General features: G+C 52.7%; 1 protein-coding gene across 3 annotated transcripts; it reads left to right on the top strand.

Annotated features, from left to right (window-relative positions):
* Positions 1-2,185: 2,185 nt before the first annotated feature.
* MOB3C (MOB kinase activator 3C) lies at positions 2,186-27,380 on the top strand. Of its 3 annotated transcripts, none has more exons than XM_074598491.1 (6): positions 2,186-2,311; positions 2,955-3,015; positions 3,521-3,668; positions 10,950-11,450; positions 21,308-21,510; positions 25,791-27,380. In XM_074598491.1, exons 4-6 carry the CDS (start codon positions 11,030-11,032, stop codon positions 25,818-25,820), a joined length of 654 nt encoding a protein of 217 aa, XP_074454592.1. In that variant the 5' UTR covers positions 2,186-2,311; positions 2,955-3,015; positions 3,521-3,668; positions 10,950-11,029; the 3' UTR covers positions 25,821-27,380. The 3 variants fall into 3 exon arrangements, with proteins under 3 accessions (XP_074454592.1, XP_074454594.1, XP_074454591.1); XM_074598493.1 differs by lacking the exon at positions 2,186-2,311 and adding an exon at positions 2,474-2,643; XM_074598490.1 differs by lacking the exon at positions 2,186-2,311 and having other exon boundaries at positions 2,744-3,015.
* Positions 27,381-27,654: the final 274 nt, after the last annotated feature.

Here is a 27,654-nt window from a genome sequence, read left to right as displayed (position 1 = left end):
GCCGTGAGTTCCCTCTGGGATCTTTGCTATAAGGCCAAACCCCCTCAGTTTTGGATTTGTGCCCGTTTTTTGCTGGGGTTTGAGTTGAAAATTTCCTCCTGGCTTGGCATTAGCTGTCAGGAGTCACATCTGCTCTGCAGACCTCTGCCTCCTGCTCACGAGGTCTGAGGCCATTTGGTGGTTTCCTGCATCGCTTGGGGATGAGCGTGGACGCTGGTGCCTGCTGGGTCCTTGGGATGGAGGACAGCAGCGTTGCTCAGCCCTTGCTGGGTCTCAGGGCAGCTGTGACGTGCGAGTAGGGAGCATCCAGCGTTGGGGACACTCCCCAGGTGCCAAAAGACTTTGCAGAGCTGCTGCCACTGCCTCAACCTGCTGGAGCCAGGCATGGGGCTGGTTCCCCAGCAGCCTGAAGGAGCCTGCTGGGCTCCTTGGGCCAGATCATGGTTTTTGGGGGTGTTACTTCGACCTGAGACCATCTGCAATGACCATGAGGGATTTGCTCAGGAGCAGGGCCAGACTGATGTGGAAAAGGCTCTGCCTCCACCAAGACAGCCCTCAGGTCCTGGGGAGGATGTACACCCAGAGCCGAGCTTTCGGGGTTACAGCTGTTGTACTGAATTAGCTGATGATGGTGGTGGGAAGCAGCCAAGCAGATGAATTTGTCACCTCGTGCTTCCCTCCTGACCCAGGAGCCGAGTGTGCAGGGCACTTCGCCTCCAGGTTTTACCTTTTCTGCAGAAACATGCTGTAGGTCTGAGACATCTCAGCCGTCTCACGTTGCAACGGGTGCCAAGCACAGGTGAATCCTGCATGTCCTCGGTGTGTCCTTCCGTCACCTGGCTGACAACCTGCCCTTCAGCCATATCCCAGATGGGGACAGGCAGGAACGCAAGGGGCTGCTGGGGTGCGCAAAACCCCGATTCCCTCTGGTTCCGGCCAAAAGTGATCTGCTACTGCCTGATGCTGGGGGTGCTTCAAGGTCCTCTTTGCTCCTAAGATGCTGCTGCAGGTGACAAATAGCTTCTATTGCACCTGCATGAAACCAGCGCAGGCAGAACAGATGCCGTGTAGGGCCTGGGCTGAGCTCCATCGTGGCCGTCTGCTCTGGGAGGCTGCTGGAAAACGGAGGGTGTTTGCCATCGCTGGGCACGTAACTTTATTTTCAAAGACTGTCTCTGAACATTGTTCCTCAAGAGCAAACCCTGGCGTCACCCGGAGCTGAGAAGCCCCGTTACGAGGGAAGGAGTCCAGATCCTTCCAGGGGTGCACAGTCTCCGTGGGGTCGGAAGGTAAAATCCATGGCCACAGCAGGGGAAGCCCGGTGGGGTTCGGGGAGGCAAACCTGAGCCCTCCTGCTTCGTGCAGCGGCCAGTTCCTCCCATCGCCTCGGGCTGCTGGGTTTGTGGTTTCCTTTCTCACACTCTTGCTGCTCCTTTACCCCCCACCTCGCCCCATCACCGGCAAATGCTGGGCTGAACCTGAGCTCAACACACATTTAAGCAAAGCCAAGAAATGTTTCCCTCGCTACAACCGTCCCAGGGCCAAACAACTGGAGAACAAGTCTTATGAGGAATGGCTGAGAGGGCTGGGGTTGTTCATCCTGGAGAAAAGGAGGCTTGAGGGGAGACCTTCTCGCTCTCTACAACTGCCTGAAAGGAGGGTGTAGAGAGGTGGGGGTCGGTCTCTTCTCCCAAGTAACAGGCAATAGGACAAGAGGAAATGGCCTCAAGTTGTGCCAGGGGAGGTTTAGATTGGATATTAGGAAAAATTTTTACACTGAGAAGGTTATCGAGCATTGGAACAGGCTGCCCAGGGAAGTGGTGGAGTCGTCATCCCTGGAGGTATTTAAAAGACGGGTAGACGTAGCGCTTAGCGATATGGTTTAGTGATGGGTTTTGTCGGTGTGAGTTGATAGTTGGACTCGATCTGAAAGCTCCCTTCCAACCTAGACAGTTCTATCATTCTATGAATTTGCAGACGTTTCCGGCAACGCCAGCATCTCATCCCACCGTGGCTGAGCCGGGCTGCTCCCCTGGGGAAGACACGCGACCATGAGCACCAGGGCCGTGCTGCTGCCTCCCACCTGGCTGCAACACCCGTAAGCATCGCACGTGGGGTGCTCCACGAATTTTAAATCCCCACCTGGGAGTCTGAACCCCGGCACCGAGTCCCAGCCCGCGCTGAGCCATCCCACGCTGGCTGGCCGCCCCTCTGGGCGCTGAGCATGCCGGCGCAGGCTCGCTTTCGCTGAGCGGTATTTAAATACCGCAACGTGCTTCAGAGCTCACCCCACCTCCAAGACCGACAGAAAGTAAGTCTGCTCCGTTGCTCCGTGCAGTGAAAGTTTTTCTGTTGGTTTTTTTTTTTTTCTTTTTCCCTTTCTTTTTTTCTTTCCCCTCTCTCTGGCTTTTCTGTTTTGGATGGCGTCCAGCTTGGCCTGGCACTGAAACCTCCGGCTGATTTTTGTGTGCATGCAGAGCCCGGGGGAGGATGAAGGGAGAGGGGCTGTGCAAAAGACGGGAGGGGGGGAAAATACATCAGGATTCTATCTCCTTTTCCCCAGCGCGCTGCTGTCCCGTGAAAGCCTGGAGACAGCCAGAGGCGCGGGACTGTGTGCCAAAGGGACCTCAGCGTCCAGGAATGGTGCGTGGGTGTGGGTGCCCACCCGTGAGCGTGGGTGCCCGCTGTGGTGGGTGGCGGGGACCGGCAGACCGGCTTCCAGCAGGTTTTCCAGGGACAGCTGGAGCTGACGGCAGGGTCAGGACATGACATCACTTGCCGGAGAAAAACCCTCGGCCCCGGGTTTCTGTAACGAAACCCCGTCGAGCGCCGGAGCGCGGCGGCTCTCCCTGCCTCTGCCATCCCCAAACCGCCGACAGTCCCGACGGGGAGCCTGGCTTGGACTTCTTTTCTTCCTAATTTTTCGTTTGTTTGTTTGTTTGTTTTTTCCCCAGTAAGAGCGGAAAGTGCAGCGGAGGGATTTCAGGCTGGAAGCCAGGCGTGCCGGGGGATGAGGTGAGTGCTGGGGGTGGAAAAAGCCGGTGCCGCACCCCCAAGGATGCTTCTGGGGTGCTTTTAGGCACGGGTTGGGCAAGACGTGGTCGGGGTTAGCCAGGGAAGGAGCAATCCTTCCTCCAGCCGGGGCATGGACGCCTGCAGAAGGCTCTTCCCCTTCCTCCATCATGTCTCTGCTCAGCTGCCAGTGTGTAAATACTGAGGGAGCCTGTTTTGGGGATGCGGGAGGGTCCGGGAGCTGCCGCTGGCGGGGCAGGGGATTAGTGCAGATGGCCCAGGGTGCGCAGGGGAAGGGGGGACACGCAGGGGAAGGGGGGACGGGCGGCCCTGCCGGCAGCTCACGGTGGGGGCAGAGACCCGTTTCCCGGGTGGGACAGTCCCGGCAGTGGTTTTGCTGGTGTCAGAGGGAGGGCAGAAAGTTGTGGGCGGGGGAAACTGGGTGAGACTGATCAGCAGAGATGGGTTTTCAGCAGCTGGCATGTCTCCTCTCCTCTTCTTCCCCAAGCTCGTAGGCTTGGAGCTCCCGGTGTTTGGGATTACGGCTCTGACAGTGGAGTGATCACCGTTGGGACTGAACCAGAGCAGTCGGGCGCTGTGGAGGCTCTCAGCAAGTCAGTGGTGGCAGCAGCGACATCCCAGCCCCCAGGAATGAGGTATCCCCAAAGAGCCCTCAACCCCACACGGGCATCACCCCCAAAATGAACTGGGTTTGCTGGCTCTAGCCTGGAGAGATGGGGCTTTGCTTTTCTGTTTGGAGGCATCTTGAGTGACTCAGTAAAAACTTTTTTGGTGCCTTTGGGCCAGGCCATGGTCCTCAGGGAGCTGCTGCTTTGCTGGTGGCGTGGTGGGGAGGGAGGACAAGGAGTGGGACAGAGCCAGGGGACAGTGGGGCTGGGCTGGCCAGGGGGAAAGTCAAGGTGTGTGCGGTCCCGTTCCGGGAAGCCATGCTGGGTCCATTTCACACGAGTTGGGGATTTCCGAGCATCAGACGAGCTGGGGGAAGCACTAGGGTGGCTTCCCACTGGCAGCTGTCCCCAGCCAGGGCACAGGGGGCTGAGTCCTGCAGCTGCTGCGGGGGTGGCTGTTCTGGAGACGGGTGTTTGGGGGCTGTCTCGGAGGATGCTCGCACCTCTCATGGGTCTCTGCAGCACTGGGAGGATTTGCACAAGGAGGGTTTGGCGGCAGGGAGATACCGCCGAGAGTTCAGGGCTTCTCCGCAACTCCCCCAGCCCGCGTGCTGGGCCTTGATCTCCCTCCCGGCATCTTGTCTTGGCTCGTTTCCTGGAATTTTCCATCGTTTGGGTTATATTTGGGATCGTCAGCCAATAACCCCGTTTCTCACGGACAGCCCAGCTGGGGCTTGGCTCCAGCAGGAAGCACAGAGGGAGTGGGGCCAGCGCCCCGAGACCGTACTCCACAGCATTGTCCTTCTGCAACCCCCCTTCCTTGGGCGATTAAAACCAGACGTGGCTATTGCAAAGGCTGGAAAAGAGGGGATACTTTCTCTCTCTAGGAGCCCCATATGCCCACAGCTCCTGGCTGGATTGGGGTTGGGGTGGCTGCAGCGCAAGGGATGCTCGGGAGAGGCAGCTTTGGCCTGTGGGGTGCTTCTGATGTACTTTCACGTCCACCAAGAAGAAACCCTGGTTGCAAAGATGCTCTAGGACAGACTGAAGATCAAACTTTTCAACAGGACCAATCTAGGGCTCAGAGACAGGGCTGTTGAGTCAGCAGCCAGACAGTAATGCTTCCTAGAGCAGCGAAAAGCCAGCCGAGCCCCGGGGCCAGCTGGTTTCTGGTCAGACTGTCCATCTGGAGGCTGGCTGGCTGCTTCGGGGCTCTGGCAGACGGTGGCTGAGCTGATGCCTGCCCTGCTCCTCCACCGGGTTCAGGGCACGACGGGACTTCTACGCTGCCTGTGGTGGGGAGAAGGGAATCCCCTAAAGCAGGGAAGCAGAAGTAGACAACTGGGTGGCCGAAGGCAAGATGCCCCGGGGAAGCCCGAGGGGGATGTGTAGAGCTGGTGGTATTTAACCTCCGCTTTGCTCTACGGTGCCTGGAGCCACGTGGATCTGCGCTCTCCCTCTGTGGCCTCTTCCCAGAGCAGGAGTCTCCCTGCGGATTGCCCATGGCGTTGGACCCCTCGTTGTGCTCCCTGGCTGTTTCACCACCGGCGAGGGTTGGAGCGTGCTGCTAAAGCAGCCGCCTGCGGTTTCCAGTCAGATGTTTGTGTGAGTGTGTAACTGTCTCGGGACGGATCCAGAGAGGATGCGTTTGGCACCGGAGGTGCTGGTGTCGGAGCCTTCTCCTCTCCTTCCCCTCCACAATCTTTAATGCTTCCCAGAGGCACTTGCAAAGCACTTTTCCCCCTGAAGCCTCTGCTTTTGCAGCCCTTAATATAAAGGCAGCGTGGGGAGGGAGGGTTTTGAAATTGGGGAAACTGAGGCAGGGAGCGCAGGCCCATCCCCAGTGCACATCACCCTGGAGACCAGCAGTGTGTCTGATACTTCCTGCTGGGTTTCTGACTAAAGCTTATTTGGGGTCAAAAATGGAAGTTCTTGTTGGTGACCTTGCCTCGTGCCTGTAGGACTGCGGGGAAGGAAGCCCCCCTCCCGCCGCTCTGCCTGCTTTCCCCTTTTGTTTTGCCATTTTCTAAACAGACCTTTCAGAGTTGTTTTTAATTTACAACAAAGCCTTTGCCTTGCTGTGTTCCTCTGTGGTTTTCAAATGATAAAAAAAGAAAAGAAAAAAAAAAAAGCTTAAGTAAAAAACCAAAACAACTCTCAAATCTGAAATTAGCGGCTTAGCTTGACCCTGAACTTACATATTCCCCATCCAGTTCATTTCCTTTCATCTCTGGACCTACCAGCAATCTAGGAAATCAGTTTTTCACGTGTCTCTGCCTGCTACATCCCTGGCAGTGGCTCTGCCTTGCTCTTGCAGAGCTTAACCCTGTGCTTATTTGGTTCTTGCTAAACCCAATTGAGTTTTTCTTCTGCTGCCACCGGTAAAAACAGGGGCAATACTGATGCCAGCAGCCTTCACAGCCGCGGACGGGGTTTTGTGGCCATTCAGCTGGGTTTGAAGCCAACCCTTTGCAAAGCCAAGGCTATTTTGGGCTCGCGCATGGGGGTGAGCACCGAATACACCATGGCGTGGATGTCTCATGGGAAGCGGCGGCCTCTTTCCACCCGGCAGCTTTGCTCATCCTCCTCTGACCATCCTCAGCGGGGACACGGGGTGGCAGCGGGGAAAGGCTCCGGCTCCGCGGCCGCCTGCTTCACTCCTGATCTGCTCCTGGGTGCAGGATGAGGTTTGATTTGAGGGTTTGCAGATGCTTCAGAAAAGGATGTGTGAGCCCCCGGGGTGCCAGCACCACCCCGTGATGGGAACTGCGGCGCGGTGAAGCCTTTGGGTTCAAGGGATGCAGCCTTTGCCAAGGCTCCTCTCGGGAAAGCTTTGATTTCGCACGTGGGAACCGAAAGCAGAGACCTGCAGGTTGCCACCGCGGCAGCGGTCCAGACCCCGCCGGCACGGGCCAGCAGTGGGATGTGTGCAGTCATGTTGTAGGAAACTGCTGTCTAAGCTTGTTGAATGGCAGCTCGCCCTTCAGATTTCCCAAAAATGGGCAGTATGAGCAGCGATTTGGACTTGGATGGGTCTCCCGTCCCACCCCAAGCCCCAGTGGACCACGGTCTGATTTCCAGGAACACGACAGCCCTGAACGTCAGCTGAACTTCGCACTGCAGCTAAACCTTGGAAGATCTCCCATTTTCTGTCTCTTTATATGGACCTGTCCCAAATCCTCGGCTGATGACGGAAGAGCACCAGCCAGGTTGGATGCATGAAGGTGGAGAGTGGGAAAACTTGGTCTTCCATTCACTGCTGATGCCCTTTTCCACCAATTAGACTCAGGATGCATCTGGGACCATTCCCAAAGGATTTTGCCTTTTTTCCCAGAAAGCATGGGTGGGGCTGGATTCCTTACCAAGGGGAAACTGAGGCATTAGTGACTTTGCAGAGACTCTTTGCTCCAAGGTGGTATGTCCCATCTCAGTGTTCCAGCTACGAGGGACATAGCTGGTATTTAAAGCCCCCGTCCAGCCTCTGTGCAGCTCCCTCCCTGCACCGCTCATGTCCTTCCCTGCACATCGGTCTCTCTCCGCAGTGAAAGCTTTGGAGCGAGGTGGAGAACAAATTTGTTTTTTGGCCTGGCACCTCTCCTTGCTTCTTTGGGTTGTAAATCCCAGGATGTGTTTTTGGCTTTGTGTTAAATTTAACTTCTGGAGAACATTTTTCTCCAGTAAAGATTCACAAGGCCTTTTTAATGACTTGGTAATTTGGTAGCGATGCTGGCGAGGATCTCAAAAGCAAAACCACTTGTGTTACTCCGGCGTGCACCGCTGCCCGGGGAGCAGAAAGGCTGCGGTGCCGTGCCAGCATCCCATGGGATTGGGAGACAGGTCTGCTCCGAGCACTTGGGCAGCAACAGGTTTTGCTCCCCCTTCCTGGGAATCTCTAACAGATGCATGGTAGGAAAACACCTGGCAGATGTTTAGCAGGTTTATTGCTCTTTTTTGTTTTTTGTTTTTTTTTGTTTTGTTAATCGATGTTTTATTAGTGGTGGTGCTGAAGCATGAAGCACATTCCCACCTGCCTGATGAGCAAGAGCAGCTTGCAGGGTAACACAGAGATCCAGCTGTGGATGATGCAGAGATGCAGTTGTGGGATGAGTTACGGGGCAGTAGGACGGCTTTGGGAGATGAGACGCAGAGTTTGTTTCCCAGTGAGTGGCTCAATATTTGCAGAGGATTTTCAACGTGAGGCACGGGACCATGGGAACTGCCCCGTGTTCACAGAGAACAGATTTCATTGCTGATGGCCTGCAAGTGATGTGTTTGATGGGATATCATCTGCCAGGGTGGCTTCTCATCACCCCGGAACAACCCAGTCTCTGCATGGAAGAGCCTGCAAACAGCAATAGCTCCTGGAGCAGAGCGAATAGAGCCAAGGCCAGCAGAAACAGTGACACAGTGAAATGCCAGTTGGCACAACTTGCCTCGCTGAAGTCCCAGGGAAACCTCCTGCGTCAGGTCCCAGTCGCTGCTTGTGTTGATGTCAGCCTGGAGGGACTGGGTGGCCTGGTGGGATCGGGCTGGTATAACACGGGGATAACTGAGTTGTTCATCCTCCGTCTACCCGGCAAAGAGACCGAGGACATGGGCTTGGCGCAGGGCTGTGCGATGCCTGTCCAGCCCTGGCGGCTGGCAGTCACTGGGCTTTACCTGGGTGCTGGGCCAAGGGGCTACTCGGCTTTGTCGGGGGTCGAGGACTGGCTGGGGACGGGGATGAGGGAGCTGCAGGATGGATTAGTGGGGGCTGCATCATCCTTGTCCTGGGAAGCTGCCAAGTGTCAGATGGGGAAATCCTGACTTCTTGTTAGGTGCGTAATTTTTTTATTTTTGCTCGTTTTAAGGGCTTTTATGTTTCAACCAGAGCCCTCTGCTGCTGGCTGGTGACAGGGGAGAGAGAGAGAGGAAAAATAATCCTTGTCTGAGGGTGTGCTGGCCCCCTCCCTCCCCACGCTGGCTGCAGGGCCAGGCACTGCTCAGCCCCATCGCGCCTACCTCCCTACGGACAGACCCTGCTGGATGCCTCATCCCGAAGGCCGTCCCAGCATTTCCTACGTTACTAGATTAGGATCTCCATTGCAGTAGTTATATATGAATAAATATGTATGTATGTATATGTACATATTTTAGAAACTGTTTGCATGCAAACTCCTTGAGAGGCTTTTTTTAGAGGTGTTATCAACAGGATGTGCCTTCAACACGTGACAGCTGGGTGGGAAGCCCCAGATAAGGGCTTTTCTTTACAGCCTCTGTGTGCCCAGAGTCCCCTGGCCTCCACTGGTCTCCCTCGGGGTTGCCGTACCAGAGACCCTTCCCCCTGGGACAGGTAGGCGTCATGACATGACGCCAGCTCCCTCCCTCCACTGGCATTTTGGTGAGCTCGTGCTTTTTTTTTTTTTTTTTCCAAGTGGGGAACAAGCTCTTTGACACGGTTGGCGCCAGCTGCTTGGGGCAGGCGAGGAAAAAGCATCCAAGGAATATCCCCCAGTCATTGCCCTTCGGCAATAAATGAGGACAACAGGCTTGGTGCCATTATAATCCCACCCAGCAATGTGGTCTGGGGAAGGTTTGCAGACACCCCAGTATTAGTCTGCTGCATAACATTGCGTGATGGCTGTGACATCCTCCTTGGGGCAAAAAGCACTTAAAAGCATACGGTTTCAGGTCTGGCTGTACCTGGGTACGGCAGAGCACGGCGGGGTTTGGTACCACCATGCTGTGAGCTACGTATCGATGGCAAAGCAATGCTCCGGCCTGCGGGAAAGGCTGTGGTTAGTGCACCAACAGCACCCGCGCCGGGCTTCGCACCCGCGCCAGGGTTTGCACCCACGCCGGGGTTTGCACTTGCACCCACACCAGGGTTTTCCCCTCACAGCCACGTGCTGGCTGTGGTGTAGAAACCCCCACAAGGCAGATCCTGCTGGTGTTTGGGGTGGTCACTAGGTCCTGCTGCATCCCAGTGATGCCCCCGTGGGTGGGATTTGAGGAGAGCATAGGGTTTCTCTTGCAAGATGTTTAACGGGTCTCTGCTGGACAAAGTAGGATCTGCTTGTGGCTCAGGACTGAGTTTAGAAAACAGAGTTTATATAGCAAGCTTTTGGTTAAAAGCTATCTTGCTAATGATGAACGTGCACCCACATTTTGCTTGGGCAGTATTCCCTCCTTCTCGTGACTTTGGGTAAGTCACTTCCCCTTTCCGTGAATCTTTCTTCTTTTTCTTTTTTTAACTCTTTCTCCATCTTCTCCCGTCAAAGGGGAGGCTATTGGAGACCTTTCTCTTCCCTAAACTTTATCAAAGCATTTAGCACAAGGGGGCCTTGATCTTGCGTTACCACCACCAGTGATGAGCGCAGGTAACTAAAGGCACAAGTGTATTTCAGCTTGTTTGGGACAGCCTGGGCTGGATGGGATTCCCGCTGGAGCTTCAGGGAGGAAAAGAAAAAAAAGGGGAAATACCGCAGCCCTCGTCTGTGCTGCTAACCCCGGGCAGGAAGGGGTGAGCTCAGCGCTTTGCAGAGCGGTGACTTCCAGACCGAGTCACCCGGAGCATCAACTCGCCACCCATCCAGCTCCTGTGTGCATTGTGTGCATGCCGGGAGGGATGGCCGCATCCTGGCACGTCACGTTACTGTGCTGGGCTGCTGTTTCCCTTCTTTGCATGCGGGTTTTGTTCTTTTTAAACAAACACACAGGGCAGAACAACAAAAATAAATCCCCCCCCCCCGCTTTTTCCCATTGATCTCGGCGCTGGGGCTGTGTGAACCAGCAGCCAGCTGTGGTCGCAGCGCGGTCCCCAGGGCATCGCTTGCCAGCCGCTGCGGCAGGGTCAGGGGTTATTTGTAGTGAGAAATCCCTGGGGAAGAGATGCTTCCCCTTTACTGGAAGAGGAAAGGGCCACAAGGTTGGGACTGTCCGGGCTGGTGAGCTCCACTGATATCGTGGCTCTCACTTTATCGCAGCAGTTACTGATAAAAGCCCCAGAGGTAAGAGGCTGACAGGAGCCTGGTGAGCTCCTGGTGCGTGCAGGAGGGAAGGGCTCTGTCTGACATCGAGCTCTGCACGGGGCATGTGTGGCTGCGCTCGCCCTCTCCAGTGCTGGGAGCTGCTGTGTGAGGTGGCAGCGGCTGCTTCAGGACACCCTGGTGGGTGTGGAGGGGCCAGGAGCTCACCCCGAATCTCCATCCCCATGTGCTGCCGCAGCAGCACGGCCAGCCAGCATCCTGGTGTGAATTTGTCCCTCCAAGCATGCCCACATGTGCAGCTGCCTTCATAGGTGACCCAAACTTCTCTTTCTCCTCTCAGAAAATTTCAACCCTGAAGATCCCCAGCTTTGGGTTTCACGTTGCACCGAGCCTCTGCCCTCACCCTGGCCGGCGCTGCCCATGATGGCGTTGTGTCTCAAGCAAGTCTTCAACAAAGACAAAACGTTTCGTCCTCGAAAGAAGTTTGAGCCGGGCACCCAGCGCTTCGAGCTCTACAAGAAAGCCCAGGCCTCCCTCAAGTCTGGGCTGGACCTGAAAGCGGTGGTGCAGCTGCCTCCCGGCGAGAGCATCAATGACTGGATCGCCGTGCACGTGGTGGACTTCTTTAACCGCATCAACCTCATCTACGGCACCATGTCGGAGTACTGCACGGAGAAGAGCTGCCCCATCATGTCGGGTGGGCTCAAGTACGAGTACAGGTGGCAGGACGATAGCAAATACAAGAAGCCGACCAAGCTGTCAGCCCCGCAGTACATGTGTATGCTGATGGACTGGATCGAGATGCTCATTAACAATGAGGACATCTTCCCCACCAGGATAGGTGAGTGTGCTCTGGTTCTTCGCGAGAGGGCTGGGATTGTAACCAGTTCATTTTCCCAAGCCACTAGTGCACCTCAGGGTTGGTATTGCTGAACTTGGTAATCCTAAGGATAGTGGCCTTTCCTCCTCAGTGTCCATCCCACACCCCCTTGCAAATTGAGCTTGAGATTCCTCGTCTGGCTCATAGGAGATGTTGAAAACACTGTTCTCCTTTTCTGTGCTTGAATTTTTCCCCATATTCTGTGCTTGTGAGAAATGAGGGCTGATAGATCAGCTTCCTTGCCCTTCTTCAAGGAGCTGAGCCGCAGGGCTGGTTGGAGGTGGTCATCACGCATCTGCAGTGTGCTCTTCTCTTGACTAACCAAGTGAATTTCTTTCTGGTTCTCCAGGTAGGTTCATGTTCCCAAGGTCTAACCCTCGTCCCACCTTACTGCTCCACTTCTCAACTCCCTTTCCATCTCTGCTAATTCATCTCAGCCCTGATTACACATCACATCTTGCTATTCACCTGAGGCATCGCCCAAGCAGAGATGTCTGACCCAGGATCTGACCTTTCCAGCTGCCAACCCGCAGCGTGTACGATGCATCCCTTCAAAAAGTTTGGCCTCAAGAGCTTGCAGCAGCTGCCAAAGGCAACACAGCTTGCAAACTAACCTCTCTGCTGCTGACCTGCAGCGCTTGGCAGCTGCTGGGGCTGATATTAGCCCTGCTGCTTAGCTGCTTTCTTGTAGTCTGGGGAGATGAGTTCAAGGGCTGGAGCTGATGCGTTGGCTGGTGGGGCTGCCAGAGCCTCAGGTCATGCCTCGGAGCTATTGCTTTTCAGATGAAACACAAAACTACTTCAATGTAAAATAAGATTTAAGGAGCTTTGGGGGGAATGCCTCGCTTTGCAAGTCTGCTTGACCTTTTCTGTTTTCCCAAGCAGCACAGCTGAGAGAGCCGTAGGAAATCAGTGCAGTTTAGGCTCAGGATTTTCATTAATACACTGGGAAACACTGAAGAGAATGATCTGTGTGGGAATACTGGCTGCCACTTTTTGTCATAACTTCATTTGGCTGTGCTGCAACATCTGCTTGTGTGTCTTTTCCGCGAAAGTCTCCAGCCCTCAGAGGCTCGGAGGGGTCACAGCTCTCTGAAAGCAAAAAGGGTGATGGTGCCTGCGGCCAGGTTGTGCCAAACTCTTAATTTCAGCTTTCTGGGATGGGGTGATCCCCCAGACCCCTGGTCTGACCTGTCTGTACTGATTTGCCTGGGGTTAGGGTAGTACAACTCGCCTTCCGGGGGTTTCTTTCTCTGTCCCTCCATCACCTGAAGCCAAGACCTGCAGGCAATCCCTGCCTTCTTCCCCTCGCCGGCTGTCTGGGGCAGGCCGGGTAGCGCAGTGCCAGATCCTCGTGCCGGAGGACAGGCAGATAGGCTGGGATTCACCGTGGCCATTCCCTGTGCCATGGAGGCATCCTGCCCACGTTGGTTCAGTAGGCTTCACACATCCCAGCGGATGGAGGAGGCTGGAAGTGTGTCTAGCTGACAGTGTCGGTGCAGGACGCTCCGTGCCGGCAGCCCCAGCTCTGCTGGGGACAACAAAGTCCCTGTTGATTCTGGCTGCAGCTGGGCACGGGCTCGCTGCTGCCAAGGGGCGAGACATCAGCCACAGGGTACAGGCTGGGTCTTCCTCTTCCCGAGGCAGCTTGTTCCCGAGGAGAAGCTCTGTGTGCCATGAAAAGCAGGGGCGCAGACGTGGATTTACTCCGTTTTGCCTCTGGCCAGAAAGGAGAGTGTCCTGGTCCAATTTCGTGCCTTTCAGGTGGGATTTGGGATGTGATGCTGCTTGAAAGCTGCTGAAAGTCTTAAGACCTCAGAAAGCAGGCAGCCATGGAGGGATGGTGGCATCGCAGCACCCTCCGCTCTCCCATGTCTCCCTCTGAGGTGCAAAAGCCAAGTACAGTCGTGGTCCTGCTGGTTTCCACCCCACTTCTGGCACTTCTCCCTCCGAGATGTAGCACATCCCGACGTGGGGAGGGATGGCTGTTACCTCTGGTTTCCACTTCTCCTTTTGTTTCGGCGTGGGGGTAGTTCTGGGTGAGATCCAGGCTGGCTGCAGGCGGTTGTGGGGCAAACCCATTTCTTCTCTCTTCCAAAGCGGTTCCCAGAGTCCCTCTTCCAAGCCCCTTTCTCGAGGGGTGACCCTCATGTCCCTGAGTGACTTCAGTCCCCTTGCTGGTGTGTCTTGGTGCTTCTGGCCTCGGACATGTAAAAGGGAACTTAGCCTGAGATTGTACTTTAAAACACATGAAAGGCTGCTGTGGAAGGCAAGGGGAGGAGGGAGCTGATGGCAGTTTGTCGTCAGTCTGCCCCCAATTAACTGCCTTTCACTGGCCTGCCTTTCGCGCTGGGTAATTGCTCGGCAGCTCTGGCATTTCAGAAGGTGGAGGTGTTTGGCCGAAGGGAAATGTCACATCCACCCCTTCCTGACTGGCTGCTCCTCATTGCCGGATGATGGGGGAGGCTGCGGGACAGACCGGGAGGGAAACAGGGTTCAGGGACAATGGCCAGGGCGAGATAACGGAGATGCTCATCCTCCCTCCTACAGAGCCAGCCCCTTGGGAAAAGACCCAGGACAAGGGGAATAACACACTGAGAGGACACAGGGGAGAAGACAGCTGTTTTAAGGAGGGGGAGAAGTCTGACAAGGTGATGGAGCGAAAAATAAATTTCATGCTTTGGGCTTGAGGTGAGGCGCTTCAATATTAGTTGTAGAGATGGGATTTAGCATGAAGGTTTGTTCCACTCCTGCTCATGCCAGAGAGGTCCACCGGCACGGCTGACCACCATCTCGGCAGGTGTTTCAAGATGTGGTGCATCTCAGCTTTCCCTCCTGGCCCCTCTTTGCCACTTGCAATAAAACTGTCCCAGCACAAAGATTTCCGTGGCTAAGGCCACCTGACCACAGACAAAACAGACTTTTTTTTTTTCTTTTTTGAGAAATAGCAAGTGTTCCCCAGACTTGCTAACGCTGCCTGAGGCTAACCTCAGCATCCTTCTCCATCCAAAAGCTACAAAGCCTGAAGCAGCACATGATTCAGCAGGGCTCACGGCTGTCCTGACAGTTAACGGGGAGGTATTTCAGGGGTCAGACTGGGGAAATCCTTCACCCTGAGGTGGAAGGCTCAGCTGGAAATGAGCAGAGATGGTTCACTGGCTTGTGGGCTCACAGGGTCCTTTGGCATCACGGGGGAGACCTTGGCTGGGTTACATGGGCACAACTCCAGTGTCCAGACCGGAGCTGGGCTGATCTGCGCCACTAAAGCATCTGGTCCTTCAGCATATGTCAGAGTTGGGAGGGGAGCTGAGTGACCTGGGTGACAAACACCTTCGGTTTAGGCAAACTGCGTGATGCAGAGGTTGTGCCATCTCTGCAGCGAGGCCGGAGGGGCAGCCGACATCCGAAACGGCAGCAAGGGAGCCTGATGCCAGCAGACAGCTTGTGACCTGGCAGAGCTCACCAGCAGGACCGCAGCCCTCCGACGGCACGCTTGCACCAGTAGAAAAATCCCTATGGTGGTTTAATGGGCTGCCAAACCCTCTGCGTACCACAGCAAGGGGCAGGGGGTGATACTGCGTCTTCTCCAGGGAAACCCACCTGCAGGGCTCGGTCCCACTGAAAGGCTTTGCTGTATAATCCTTCCTCTGGAGTGGAAACCTGTTTGTCTGCTGGTCAAGATGAGACAAATCCCTGCATGGGGGGAGCTGTGCCAACCTGATCTCTATAAATCTACAGCAGCAGCAGCTTTCCCAGACGACCCGTATCAGTTTGCATGTGCTAGAGCTCTGTTTCCACTCTTCCAACCAATGTAGCTGCCCTGAAAAATACATTTAAATGAAGAATAAGCATTGTTCCCATGCAGGGAAAAGAATAAATGATTCTACAGGTGCGTTTTTAGCAGCTGGTAAAGCTATATCAGTAAATTTCTTCAGTGAGTGGCCACATGAACAAACTACCACCTGGAAAATATTGACGACTCCTGGTAATCGTTCTGCCCGGTGGTGCCTGGTTTTAGGGAGCTGGTGCTGGGCGTCAGCACGCTGGGGAGGAGGATTGGGTGGAGGGGGTTTGCAGGGCCCGTGGCAGTCACTTGGCTGTGTCTGCACCAGTCAGGCCAGCTGCTGGTTGCACAAGGCCAGGCATCCGACATCAGCACCATCGTGGCTGCTGAAACCTCTCTGATATTAATTCAGTGCGGACGCAGGGTTTGGACCAGACCCAGCGCCGGAAACACCCCGCGCTCTCTGCCAAATGTGCCTGCGGCTCTAAAGAGCATCAGTCACAGGAGATTTTGGAACAGTTCTTGGAAAGCTTTTCAAAACTCAAGCTCTGCCTTTCAAGCATGGTCCCAAAGCAATTATAAAAATCAGAGAAAACTTGGTGCAAAATTATCCAATACTTTCTCCCCATAACAACAGGAGAAAAATGTTCAGAATTCAGCTAATTATTGCCGTTCTTTCAGCCGACTATTTTTTTATATGATTTGTCTTTTTTTTCTGCCTATTTTCTTCCAAAATTAACACCACACCAGCTTGCAGCTGCCATCATGCCATTAGTTTTAACCAAGGCTTTAAAGACCTTTTTTTAGGAAAAAATGAATCACCGAACACCACGGTGGCCAAAATGGAATTGAGAAATAATAACAACAACAATAATTCATCACGTAGTCCACTGAATTACTGCTTTTGCAGAGGAAAAAAATACAATTGCCAAGAAGCAAAATAGCTTCCCGGTACTGATTCATCATGAAAAAATTAAATTGGCTGGAGCACGAGGGTTAGGGACAGGAGAGATGGCAGGAAAGATCCAAGAGCCATTTTCAGTCCCTTAACGTAAGTGCAAGCACTTTGTTACGTCTCATTTTCATTTCCTTTTACACTTGGTCCCACATGGTTTCCTTATGTTTTGAAGGAAAATCAGCACAGAGAGGGGAAAACAGATTTCTCGGAGCATTAAATCACATCTTGGGGTTTTCAAGCAAAACATCCAAGATAAACTGAAGGTGCTAATTCATTTCAGGGCTGTGAGTCACGCCACTTGCCAGCACCCTGGCTGCGTTGCAGGGAGTGAAATTGTACCTGCTGTACTTACAGCTTTTGCCCTGGCTTGGAGCATGGATAAGGTTCTCCCTCTTCCGCTGTTGTCGATGGATGCTCTGCTCCACTCCTCCTGGGATCGGGCTGGGTTTCTGCCCTGGGACAGGAGGAGCTCCCAGCCGCCAGCCGTCTGGTCTGCAAGCAGCATCTGGGTAGCACATACCTGTGATCACAGGTGGAGAAGAAGAGGTGACCTTGTGTATAAATGTTTTTGCCGGCATCTGAGTGAGCTCACGTTGCATCCCATGGTCCCCTCCTCATCATTTATCACGCAAGAAGAGTTGGAGGGGGGCTACTGGCTGCTAGACTGTGGGGTTGCTGCTGCTTTCTCCAGGTTTGCTGGATGGTGAGCGTCTGTGAATTAAACGTAACGGTAATTTCGATGCCTTTAGTTCAGCCCAGGTGGGTTTTGTGGTGTTCTGCTGTCCCTTGGGGCAGGTGGGACCAGGATCGGTGGGATGCACTGGGATGGTGTTGCTGCATCCCTGTAGGTGTGTAGGGCTGGGAGGCTGAAGCAAACGCAAGCAGCATCACCCTGACAGGGTGGTTTGTCAAAACTTGGGGCTCCATCCTGACTTTGCCCTGACCTGACATACTTCTGCTAACAGGCCATCTCAGCCATGCCGAGTCAGTCCCACCAGCCTCATCCCTTCGGCTCACCAAGCTGCTACCTCCTGCTGCTTTGTGCCACTATGCGCCATCTCCGAGATGGAGGAAGTCCCCCAAGCAAGGGCCACCACTGCCCTGTTACCAAGTGTCGCTTATCGGCACATTGGCCACCAATGGGGTCTCTCCACCGCCGTCTGTAACGCCAATCTGCCTGGCCCAGCCTGGCAGGGAGGTGGGAGCCATGGTGGGAGCAGCCTGCTGCCCCACACGCTTGGGGAATGGATTCCCTCCTTGCTGTCATGGTGACGTCTCCTAGCAGCCAGGACGGCTCCAACATGAACGTATGGGGACCTGGCTGCTTGGTTTAAAGCTAAATATCTGGAAGGGCAGGATAGGTGCATGGCCAGTGCAGAGATCCCTGTCCCAGGGCTTTTCCCTTGCTGGGATGTGCTGGCTGCAATGCATGCCTGGCTGTAGGGAGAAGGCACAGCCTGCTCTCACTGTGTCCCCTCATGTGCCGGAGAGGATGTCACATGCGTTGTCTGCTGGACATCCGCTGCACCAGCAGCCGTGACCCAGGGCAAGCTGTGTTTATGCCAGATCCTTCTGCTGCTCTCCCCAGTTTGCTCAGATACAGCCTTTACTGGAGAGCCCTTTCCTTGCAGCTCTGGGCGAGGGGATGGGGACTTTCTCCAGCTCCTCGCCAGCATGGCCAGTGCCTGCTGGGGCTGCCGTGTGTTGCTTTCCAAGCCACTGGAGATCAGCAGCAAGGCAGGACTGCTGCTGGTGGAGGCAACCTGCTTATCAGATATCCGCCCTGCTTCCTTCCCTTGGGGAAGCGCTCTGATCAACTGGTGCAGGCCCCCATGCCAGATGCAGGGTCCAGTCGAGCATCTGTAGCCTGTATGGAGGGTCTTGGCACAGGAGGCACAGATGTGGCTGCAGCACGAGGAGGGGAAGCAGGACTCAGTGGCCCAGGGTAGTGTCCTGCGCTGCTGGGACTGCTCGTGCTTCCCTGGGCATGTGTGTGAGTGAGAGGGGTGATGTGGCGAGAAAGAGCCAGAGCCAGACCCCAGTGGTCCTTGGACCCAAAGGACCTCAGTGGGTGGTGGTTTCATGACATGGTAGGGTGAGGCGTGACCTGTAGAAGTCCATCCGTGACTGCTAGCCACCACTACTGCTTGGCCATGTCTGGATGGGATGGCCACACACTGACACCTTGTGATGGACACAAAGAAGAGCAGCCCAGCTTCACCTCCCAGGAGCTGATTCTGCTGCTGGGTTCCTGTGAAAGCACAGTGGTGGGGTAGCCAAGAAGGGTACTTGTAGGTCCTGGCAGCTTGGTGATACCTTCCAGGCATCATTAGGTGCAGCATAGCTCAGCAGCTCCCATAGTTGCCAACGGCCATGAGATCTGGATGAGACCTTTAAAGGTCCCTTCCAACCCAGACGATTCTATGATTTATGCTAAATCTCTGTTCCCTGATGCGGAAGCTGCTTTTGGAGAACCCAGGACATAGCTGGAGGCGTCTCCCCTCTAATTCTCTCAGCTGCCAGCATGTCCATGAAGACTTGCTGGTAACTGATTCATAGGACAAGACGGTTTCTGGTTAACCTCAGGACAAAAGTGGTGGAAAGCCACTTGTCACCATCTGCCAGCGCTGGAGGTGGCTCATCTACAGCAGTATCTGAACCATAGATGCTGTCAGCCCTGGGAGTCTGAGATCCTTTTGATCTGCCGTTCACTGTCTGATCTTATTTCTTTCTCAGCTCCGACTGGGTTGGGGTTTGCTGCTTTCCTTCACTATCACTCTTCGCAGTTTGGTGATAAACTCTTGGTGGCTGGTCAGGTCTGATTCCTTCCTCGCTGCCTGCTTTGAGCAGAGGAGGCACTAGGCAAGTGGGACTCGTGACAAACTGGAGGCGACAAATGCATTGCTGTCTGACGGCTGAGATCCCGGCAGCGACTGCTCACCTCTGCTCCCAGGGAGACAGGCTGTTCAGAACAGGGTGTATTCCCCAGCCGGGGCCCAGCCATGTGCGCTCATCGGAAATTACTTACTGTGATGAATTTTTCTTTATTAAAAAAAAAAGTTTCTTGAATGGTTCTTCAAAGCTGGTCTGCAGGGGCCACCCTAACGGCATGTCTGAGTCCCCAGCTGGGTGATTACGGCTTTTATTTGCTCAGCAAATTCTCACTCAGCGCATAAAGCTCAAATGAAGCTGTTGATAAAGCACTGTGAACCTCCTGAGTGCAGGGAAACCTGGAGATTCTCTCTCTGATCCCTGCCCTTATCAGACTGCCAGGCAAAGAGAGATCTGCAGTCAAGGGCGCAGGGTAGAAGCAGATCTCCAGTACTGTCTCTAAGCTGCTGGCATGGGGACAACCTGGTAGTCCTTTGCCAGATGCGAGCACCTTTCCCAGAAATGGGAAAATGCGATCTGTTAGAGCTGGCAGTGAAGCAGGTCACGCTGAGGTCCCTGCTGTGGGGGCAGCCCTGTGGCTCAGCATCCTGGGGGTTATGCAGAGCAGCGGCCGTGATTCAGTCTCAAAACCACCTCTCGGTGTTCACGGAACACTGAGCCGAGATACGTGTCCTCCTCCAAGTGGTGGCTGGGACATCCACCTGTGGCACGAGCACACGAGCTTCTGCCCTGCCTGCCGCACCCACGCTGTGCACGAAGCAAAGCAAGACTGGGCTGGGCTGAGGGGGACGCTGGTTCACACCAAAGATCATTTTCTGTGACGAGTGCTGCGATACTGAACCGCGGGCATTGAAAACACAGGCTCCACACGTGATGTTGCGGGGACAGATCCTTCGTGTTTGCCACCCACGGAGGAGAGGGGCACGGCACCCCTGCTGGGAAACAAAACTGCCAGGAGCCTTTGGGAAAAACAGTTTAATTGCCTAGCCAGGCTGATGAGGAAGATTCAAAGATAAAATTACCATTTTTAATTTTTTTAGCGAAGAGATTTGCTGATGCTTTCCGCAGCACAAAATGTGTGAGCTAGCCATGGTTGAGTGGAGATTATCCGGAAAGATTTTTAAGAGGTTATGTGCTGCATTAGTAAGAAGCTAAGGGAGGAGGCTGGTAAACCGTTGGAAGGGATGTTTTTATTTTGTTCTTTGCAAATTTGCATTGAATTGCTCCGGGGAGAGGAAGAAGCCTCAGGAAAACAAATTCCAGTTGTTTCATTTTCCTCCTCTCAAAAAAACAAGCGTTCGGGGTTTCAAAGCCATGTTTCCTTTAGAGATTTACCCCAAGCTTGCTGACACTGGCTGTATCACACCTCTGAGATTCTCAAGTGTGATAGCAGCGCATTTAGACAAGGATGGAAATGTGGAGTATGAAATTGCGTCCTGGTGTGGGACAAGACTAAAAGTGTAGAGCAATGTGTGGTGCGTCCCATTCTTGAACAACCTAGGAGGACATCTCAGGAGGGAGCATCTTACAGGTGCAATGAAATTACAACCTAAACATCATTAAGATGGGTAGTTTTCTTCCTGTTTTAATGAGACATTTGTCAATGAGACATTGAAAGAAGGATCAGGAAAACAGGTAGAAACCCCACCCGTTTCTGTTGATGCATCAGAAGTGATGTTTGAGGGTGTGTGGAGGAAGAAAAACAGTATGAACCATGCTTTTGATTCAGAGGACCAGGGAAGGTATTTTTTTCTGCTGGGAGGAGATTTAGTTTTGTTCATGGACCTGTGTAAATAGAATTTAACTTATGCTGTGCCTGCACAGGCTTGCAGGCAAAAGGCAGGGAGAGAGGGCAGAAGGATGCTCTGCCAGATTGCTCTGGGTAGAGCCAGATGTGGAGAGACGTGGTCTCCTCCACTGGATGAGAAATTTTCTCTCCTAGGGCAACTCCCCAAATGCTCAGACCGTGCCGCCTGTGTGAAATTGCTCGCTGGGCAATGAAGAAGTACGTGGGGAGAGCTAGATGGCACATTGCCCTGGTGGAGCTGTCACTCTTGATATCACCCAAAGGAGTCCTTGCTCCTCATCCATGACTGCCTGTTAAGCGTGACAGTGACATTTAAACGCTAGCTGGTTTTTTTTTGGAAATGGTCAAATGGCTTCCAACTTGCTTCTACTTTGCAGGTGTTCCCTTCCCCAAGCAGTTCCAGCAAGTTTGCACTAAGATCCTCACCCGCCTCTTCCGTGTCTTTGTCCATGTCTACATCCACCACTTTGACAGCATCATCAACATGGGGGCTGAGGCTCACGTCAACACCTGCTACAAGCACTTTTACTACTTCATCAGGGAGTTCAGCCTCGTTGACCATCGGGAGCTGGAGCCTTTGGTAAGGATGCCCCAGGGATGGGGAGGAAGAGGGGGTGAGAGTGGCATGGGCTGAACACAGCACGGGTAGAGTCAGGTTGGGGTTGGACTCTGAGCAGTGCAGTCACCCTCTCTGGATTCTTTCAGCCACCCTACCTCAGAAGCACACCCATGTTTTCTGTCCTGTAACCATCAGCCTTAGTGCTCTGAGCAAGAACATCCCAGCAACACTGAGGCAACTGTTAACCCTTTGAAAACCCACCTTAAACTTTGCCTCTGCTGCCATGTCTATGAATCACTCTTCAGTATCCTCAGGACCACCGTAACGTAGTGTCCCTCTATACTGTCTTGGTAGCTCTAATGCAATTTGCACATCAAAGTGTTTCCAGCCAGTTGTGTCCACGTGGCCTTCAGGGGTCAGATTTGAGCCCGAGTCTCCTCTCCACAGCCTTGAGTTTTCTTATTAATGGACAAAGGTCCCTGCTTGAGATCCTGGTGTGAATTACAATGAGGCTGCGGGAAGGCAAGCCCCAACAGGACACGCAGCTCCAGACAACAGCTACAGAGACTAAGCTGGAGAGGCCCCCCTGGAGCTCCAAGTTTCTCTGCAGCCTCCCTTGGGAAGCAATTAGCCAGGCAGAGAGTGAGAGTCCTTGAAAACAGCAGGACTGGTGGGAAGCAGAGGCCAGACAGCTCGGGCACATAAACTAGAAAATGCACAGAGTTAGTTTTGTAAGAGAAGCAAGTGTGTCACAGGCAAGGTTGAGTGTGGTCTGACCTAGGGAGGACACGTTGCAATGGGGGGAAGAATTAATAGGGAGCCCAGTAGTTAGCACACTGTGATAAGGGCTGGGTTACAGAAAAGGCCGTATGCAGCGGCAGAGAGCCAGGGAAGACTGAGAGGATCTAATCCCAGAGAGAGAAATAGCTGAGAAAAGTCCCAGCATGAGCTGCCTGCTTAGGAGTATCGGGGGGGAAGGATGGGGGTATATGCCCCTGCCCCTAAGTGCTAAGTGCTTTGCTCCTTCTCTGCTTTCATTTGTCTCAGTCAATTTTCTGCCTGTCTGCTCTGATAGTGATCTGGGGAGATGGAGAGATGATGATCTGATCAGGGGAGACTTGAATGACAGCAGCATCTACATTCATTATTTGGTAGAGTTTGATTGTGACCTATATTATCATAATGGCCCTCAGCTCCAGAAAATGGCAACTCAGCGTCACTCCGTCCTCTGTTAGTCTCCCTTACCACCGCTCCTCTTGACAAACTTCTTTAGCAGTGATATACAGCCCATAATGGTGTCATCTCCTTTGACTGATGCTTGCTAATGTAAATAATTAACACCTAATAGCCAAAGCAGAGGCTGACATTGCTAAATAGGCTTTCAATGCCAATGACTCACATGTAACATGGGATGATTTATGGGTCTGGATGAATCTCAGACGAACAGATTTTCCTGTGTGATGCAACCAGGGTTAAACTACAAGGAAATGAGACACATTTACCTCTAATTTCTTAGTGTGCCCATTACCCGGCATCCGAGCCCTACAGCACACGTAACCACATGTGAGACATCCTTCCCCAAGGTGATGACTTGCTGTAGGTGTGTGTGTGTGAGTGTCCTGCAACTAGAGGATGGCTGTGTCCAGGACGCAATGCTGAGCTGAGGAGGGAGGGAGAAGTTGCTGCAGCTTACGAACAACTTTCAAAAACTGAAAGTGGTCCTTCTGGCTGTGCTGTTCCCCCAGGGAGGCTGCAGCTTGGCACTGCCATCAGTCCGTAAGTCTGCATGGATCAGGATTGAGCCAGTAGCTTCCAACAGCATTTCTCTCTGCTGTAGGCAGGGAAAGCAATAACGGGAAGTTTCTTCATGAGCATTCCAGGGGCTTTTCAATAAGCCCCCGGGACCTGGCGTGGCTCCAGTTCATTGTGCTGCGGAGCATATGGGGAGCCCGGTGTTCATGCTGTTCTGGCTTTGCTTCAGCAGCAGTTGTGAGGATGCACAAATAGTAACATCCAACCTCTTCAGCACTTTCCACTTGACCTCAGTCCACTTTCCTGTGGCTGATTACTGTCCCCAAACTAGGACAGAGCATCAGTGACTGGCTTTCCTCATTCCCCTTCTAACTGGGCTGCACTGTAGCTGTTTCCTGGCTCCTAAGTGTCTTTAAGTCCTGAAGGATTCATCAGCTGGGTTGACACTTAAGCAAGGACAGTGCATTGCATCTGCCTTCCTTTCAGGTAAGACTTTTTGCAAGTTCTCAAGGTTTGTGGAAAGGTAATAATCTCCCAATAGGGATGAGATGAGATGAGATGAGATGAACTGTCCTTGAGAGGTTCAGTCTCTCTTGACTGCCTCATAAGCCCAGACAACTGTCCTAACCTGGAATTTAGATGGCCAAAGTTAGTCCACATGAATCCTGTGACAGAGGAGACTCCTGCCTGCAGAGGTGCCTGTTCCATGCACGTGACTATGGAAGGCCACCAAGCATGTGCAGGGAGCACATCTGGAGCAGGGCAGCAGGTCTGAGTGCCATATTATGGTTGGAGCTTTCCAGATGTGGGTTTTCTACTTAGGATTCGAGTTTTCAGAGTGAGGAGTAGAAGAAAGAAAAAACAGCACCTCCTCAGCCAGAAAATATCCTGTTAGGCCCAAATATCTTAGAAAAATTACAGGGATTGTGGAATGAAGGAGTTCTTGGTTTCTAAGCCTGCCTTTGTCTGAATCTCCCTTTGCTGCTTTCCCTTTTGGCAAGCTTCTCTGGGACGTGATTTCTTAGCAGCAAATCTTGGGCACAGAGAACGAGATAAGTTCTTTCTACAGGCAGAACGAGCAAAAGGCAGTGATTCACACTCTTAACAAATCGAGAAATATGGGGGCAGAGAGAAGCTGTGCACTTGCTTCCTTGACAAGGGCAGGTCATGGTGCTGGGCAGCAGCGCTGGCAGAGGTCCATCTGGTTACGTACTAAACCAGAGCTGTGGGGATTTCCAGGGTGTGAAGAATGCCTTGGACATTTGGGACCAGCCTGAGGAACTCGTGGGTGGCTTGGCAGTCCACTGGCCACCCCAACCCATCCTATTCAAGGCTACTTTTGTGCGTGGTGCTGTGCTACGGGGGTGGGCTGGATGCTGTTGCAAGAAGATATTCACAGTCTTCTCACCCCCCCTCTTCTTTGTCCTTCCAAGATGTTTGCAAACACTTCCCGTTTGCAGTGTGATTTTGTAGCAGAGCATCGGCTTTTCATTTGACGGCAGGGTTCTGCGCTCGAGTGATTTTGCATGTTACTCCTACACAGAAGCCCTGTCTTTGCCACTCTCCCCCGATGGATTTTAAAAACAAAGCTCTCAGCACTGAGGAGCAGAGATTGCAGCTTCTGTCCCCATTGATTATATCACTAAAGGGCCTTTTATAGGGTTACTCAAGAATCATACTGCTTTTCTAGTTCTCCTTTTTTCAGAGTTTTGTCCTTCCTTCTCTGCAGACCAGTCCTACTTCAGATCTATTTTGGGAGTACATTGTGATGTGCAAACCTTTCTCTGGGGTGTGTGAGGGGGTCTGTGTGCACACGCAGATTCACAAGCCATGAACCTGATGAGCCAGAGGGAATCACAGAGTTTCCTCACTGCAGCAATGTACGGGATTTGCAAGCTATTAGTTGAGCTCCTCAAGGCAAGGACAAATACCATCTTCCACCAGCTGAAAGCTGGGCACCTTCCTAATGCAGCTGGCGTGACGCCATCCTGGCTAAAGAAAACATACTCTACCCTAAACAGAGCTCGCTCTCGCAGGAGGTTTCCTGCAGCCCTCTGTTATTAGCACTCATTTGCATTGCAGTGTGACCATGGGATCCCTTGACAAAACCACAGGTCCTTTGGGTGAGCTGTTGTCACCTCCCAGAGCGAGAGCTGGGAGCAGCTCCGTGTCCCGTCTCCCTCTGCGGCTGCAAACGGAGGCTCTGAGAATGGCACTGGCTTGTCTGGCTGCTCCGTGGCTGAGTCAGCAGCATGGACCTGCATCTTTCAACATCTCAGCCAATGCTCTTTCCTTGGACTGCTCGCAAAGCTAGGGCATGGCCAAAATAACCTTGTGCCACGGAGACCAAGGAGGATGCCAGGAAGGAGCTGCTGAGGCAGAGCAGTTCCCAGGGGAGCTGGCATGGGAAATAGAGAAAGGCTTCCTGAGACTCCCACGGTTGCTTCCTTGGGTTGTTTTTGGACACTTACCAAACCTCCTGACATGTCACTCTAGTAAAACCTGTCTTTTTGCACTTACTGTTTCTTTTCTCTCCCGCTTCAATGCAGAAAGAAATGACAGAGCGAATTTGCCACTGAAGCATTTTGGCAGGCGAACTCAACTGGCTCATTCGGAGCCCGACAGGCCAAGACACCCTGTGGTGGGAGACCTCTTTCCAAGGACTTGCTCTGGGCATTTCAACTCAATGAACTATGAAGACTGCAGAAGAGCCTCTTCAGGCCAGGGCTGAATCCTAAGCTTGCCAAACATCTCTGGACAGATTTTTTTTTCAATAGATCCCAGTCTCTGTTGTGTGGCTTCTGTCTTAGAAAGCCACTGACTTACTGGAGAATGAGACAAGTTTGGTTGACTTTTGCACACTCTGGCTTCTAAGACTCCACCCCATGTCTGATAACATCCCTTCAGCTACCTTTCCTCTTGTTTTGTCCTCAGCTACACCCATCTCCAAATGTTTTATTAGTGATTCCAGCCCTGTGAGCAGGTGTGACCCTGCCTACCAAGTAATGCCTGTTACCTTTCCCACACACAGTGGGTTTGTGATAACGTCTGAGATCAACTCTGCAAAGCTGGTGACATTTGATCCCAACTGTCTCCAGGTGGTTAGTTGCCCATGTACCACTTTTAACCATGGCCTATGAATGTCTCTCCTTCTGCCCTAATTCATGCTTTACCAAAGAGACCATTTTTCCCCGCAAGGGATTTTTTTATGCTTGGCAGAGGGGACTTCATGATGTTCTAAGATGCATCCAGCATTGCTTGGACTAATGGCAAGGTGGCCTCATGAGAGAGAAGGAGAACTAGGCCACCATTTAGTGTGATCAGCACTGTCTACCTGAGAAAAAATCAGAAAGCGGTGGAAAGAAACTGTGGCCAGAAAACAACTTTTTCAACATTTCAGCATTTCCTGACATGTTGTCTTGGCTCAAGATCAGCAGATGCTGGCTGTAGAAATTGTTTTTCCATTATCCAACCCTACAGCATAGTAAATCAGGTAGAGAAGGACTTTAAGAAGCATGTAATCTACCTGTTCTTCCAAAAAGGCAAGATCAGTTCTTAAATCTTCTTGACTTTTTGAAAGCATACCATTGCTACCTGGTCTGTGCCATTATTCCCCTGAAAGGTATTACATCTCAAAATTTCTTCCCCTCCTGCTTGCAATGCCTCGTAACTAGTGTTGTGTGCCCTGTGCCATTTTTCTTTTGACAAGAGTTGACGTCTTTTTTTTTTTGACTCTTTTTGGGGAGTTAAAATCAAATCGTCTGAGCCACAGCAGTGTTAGGTTTGTGTTTCCTGCCCTTTTTCTGGGAAAGTTTTGTATACCAGACACAGCTGATATTTATAATCTGGGGTTTGCCCATTTTTGCGGTAGGGAGGGGATGTGGCCAGAAAATGTAAATATTTAGGCCAACACTGAAGTGCACAAGTGAATTTTTAGTGCTTGAAGCACTTGTTTTGTTGTGAAAATCTATTTTTTTTAATCTTGTGTACCAGATGTATATTTTTACATGGAAATAAAACAGAGCAAAATGGACGCAAAACCACCTGATACATCATTCCAATATTTTCTGTGTAAATAATAGGTAGAAGTCCAAACATTTTTGTTCTGTTCCTAATTAAAGAAACGTTAATAAGCCTGGTGTACTTCATTCTTCCCTGATTCATTTGTAGTAAGACAGGCATCACGGAAAAGCACCCAGGATAACTTGAAGAGTGGATTTCCCCTGAGAGTTGTAGCACTGATGGATCTCAATGCCATGCTGAGACCTCAGCTTGCATCTTGGAAACCAGGTCTGCATCCTCCCTTTGCAGACTCTTCACCAGCATCCCACCCGAAGGTATTTGTCCAGCGATACGTGGTGGTGAATTTTACTCACTACTTTTTGCAGACTGTGTGTGGTTCCTGGGTCTTGG

The sequence above is a fragment of the Larus michahellis genome, chromosome 8, assembly GCF_964199755.1.
Source record: "Larus michahellis chromosome 8, bLarMic1.1, whole genome shotgun sequence".
NCBI classification, from domain to species: Eukaryota; Metazoa; Chordata; class Aves; order Charadriiformes; family Laridae; genus Larus; species Larus michahellis.
The sequence above is the reverse complement of the archived record's forward strand: the minus strand, read 5'-3'. Positions and strand labels throughout refer to the sequence as shown.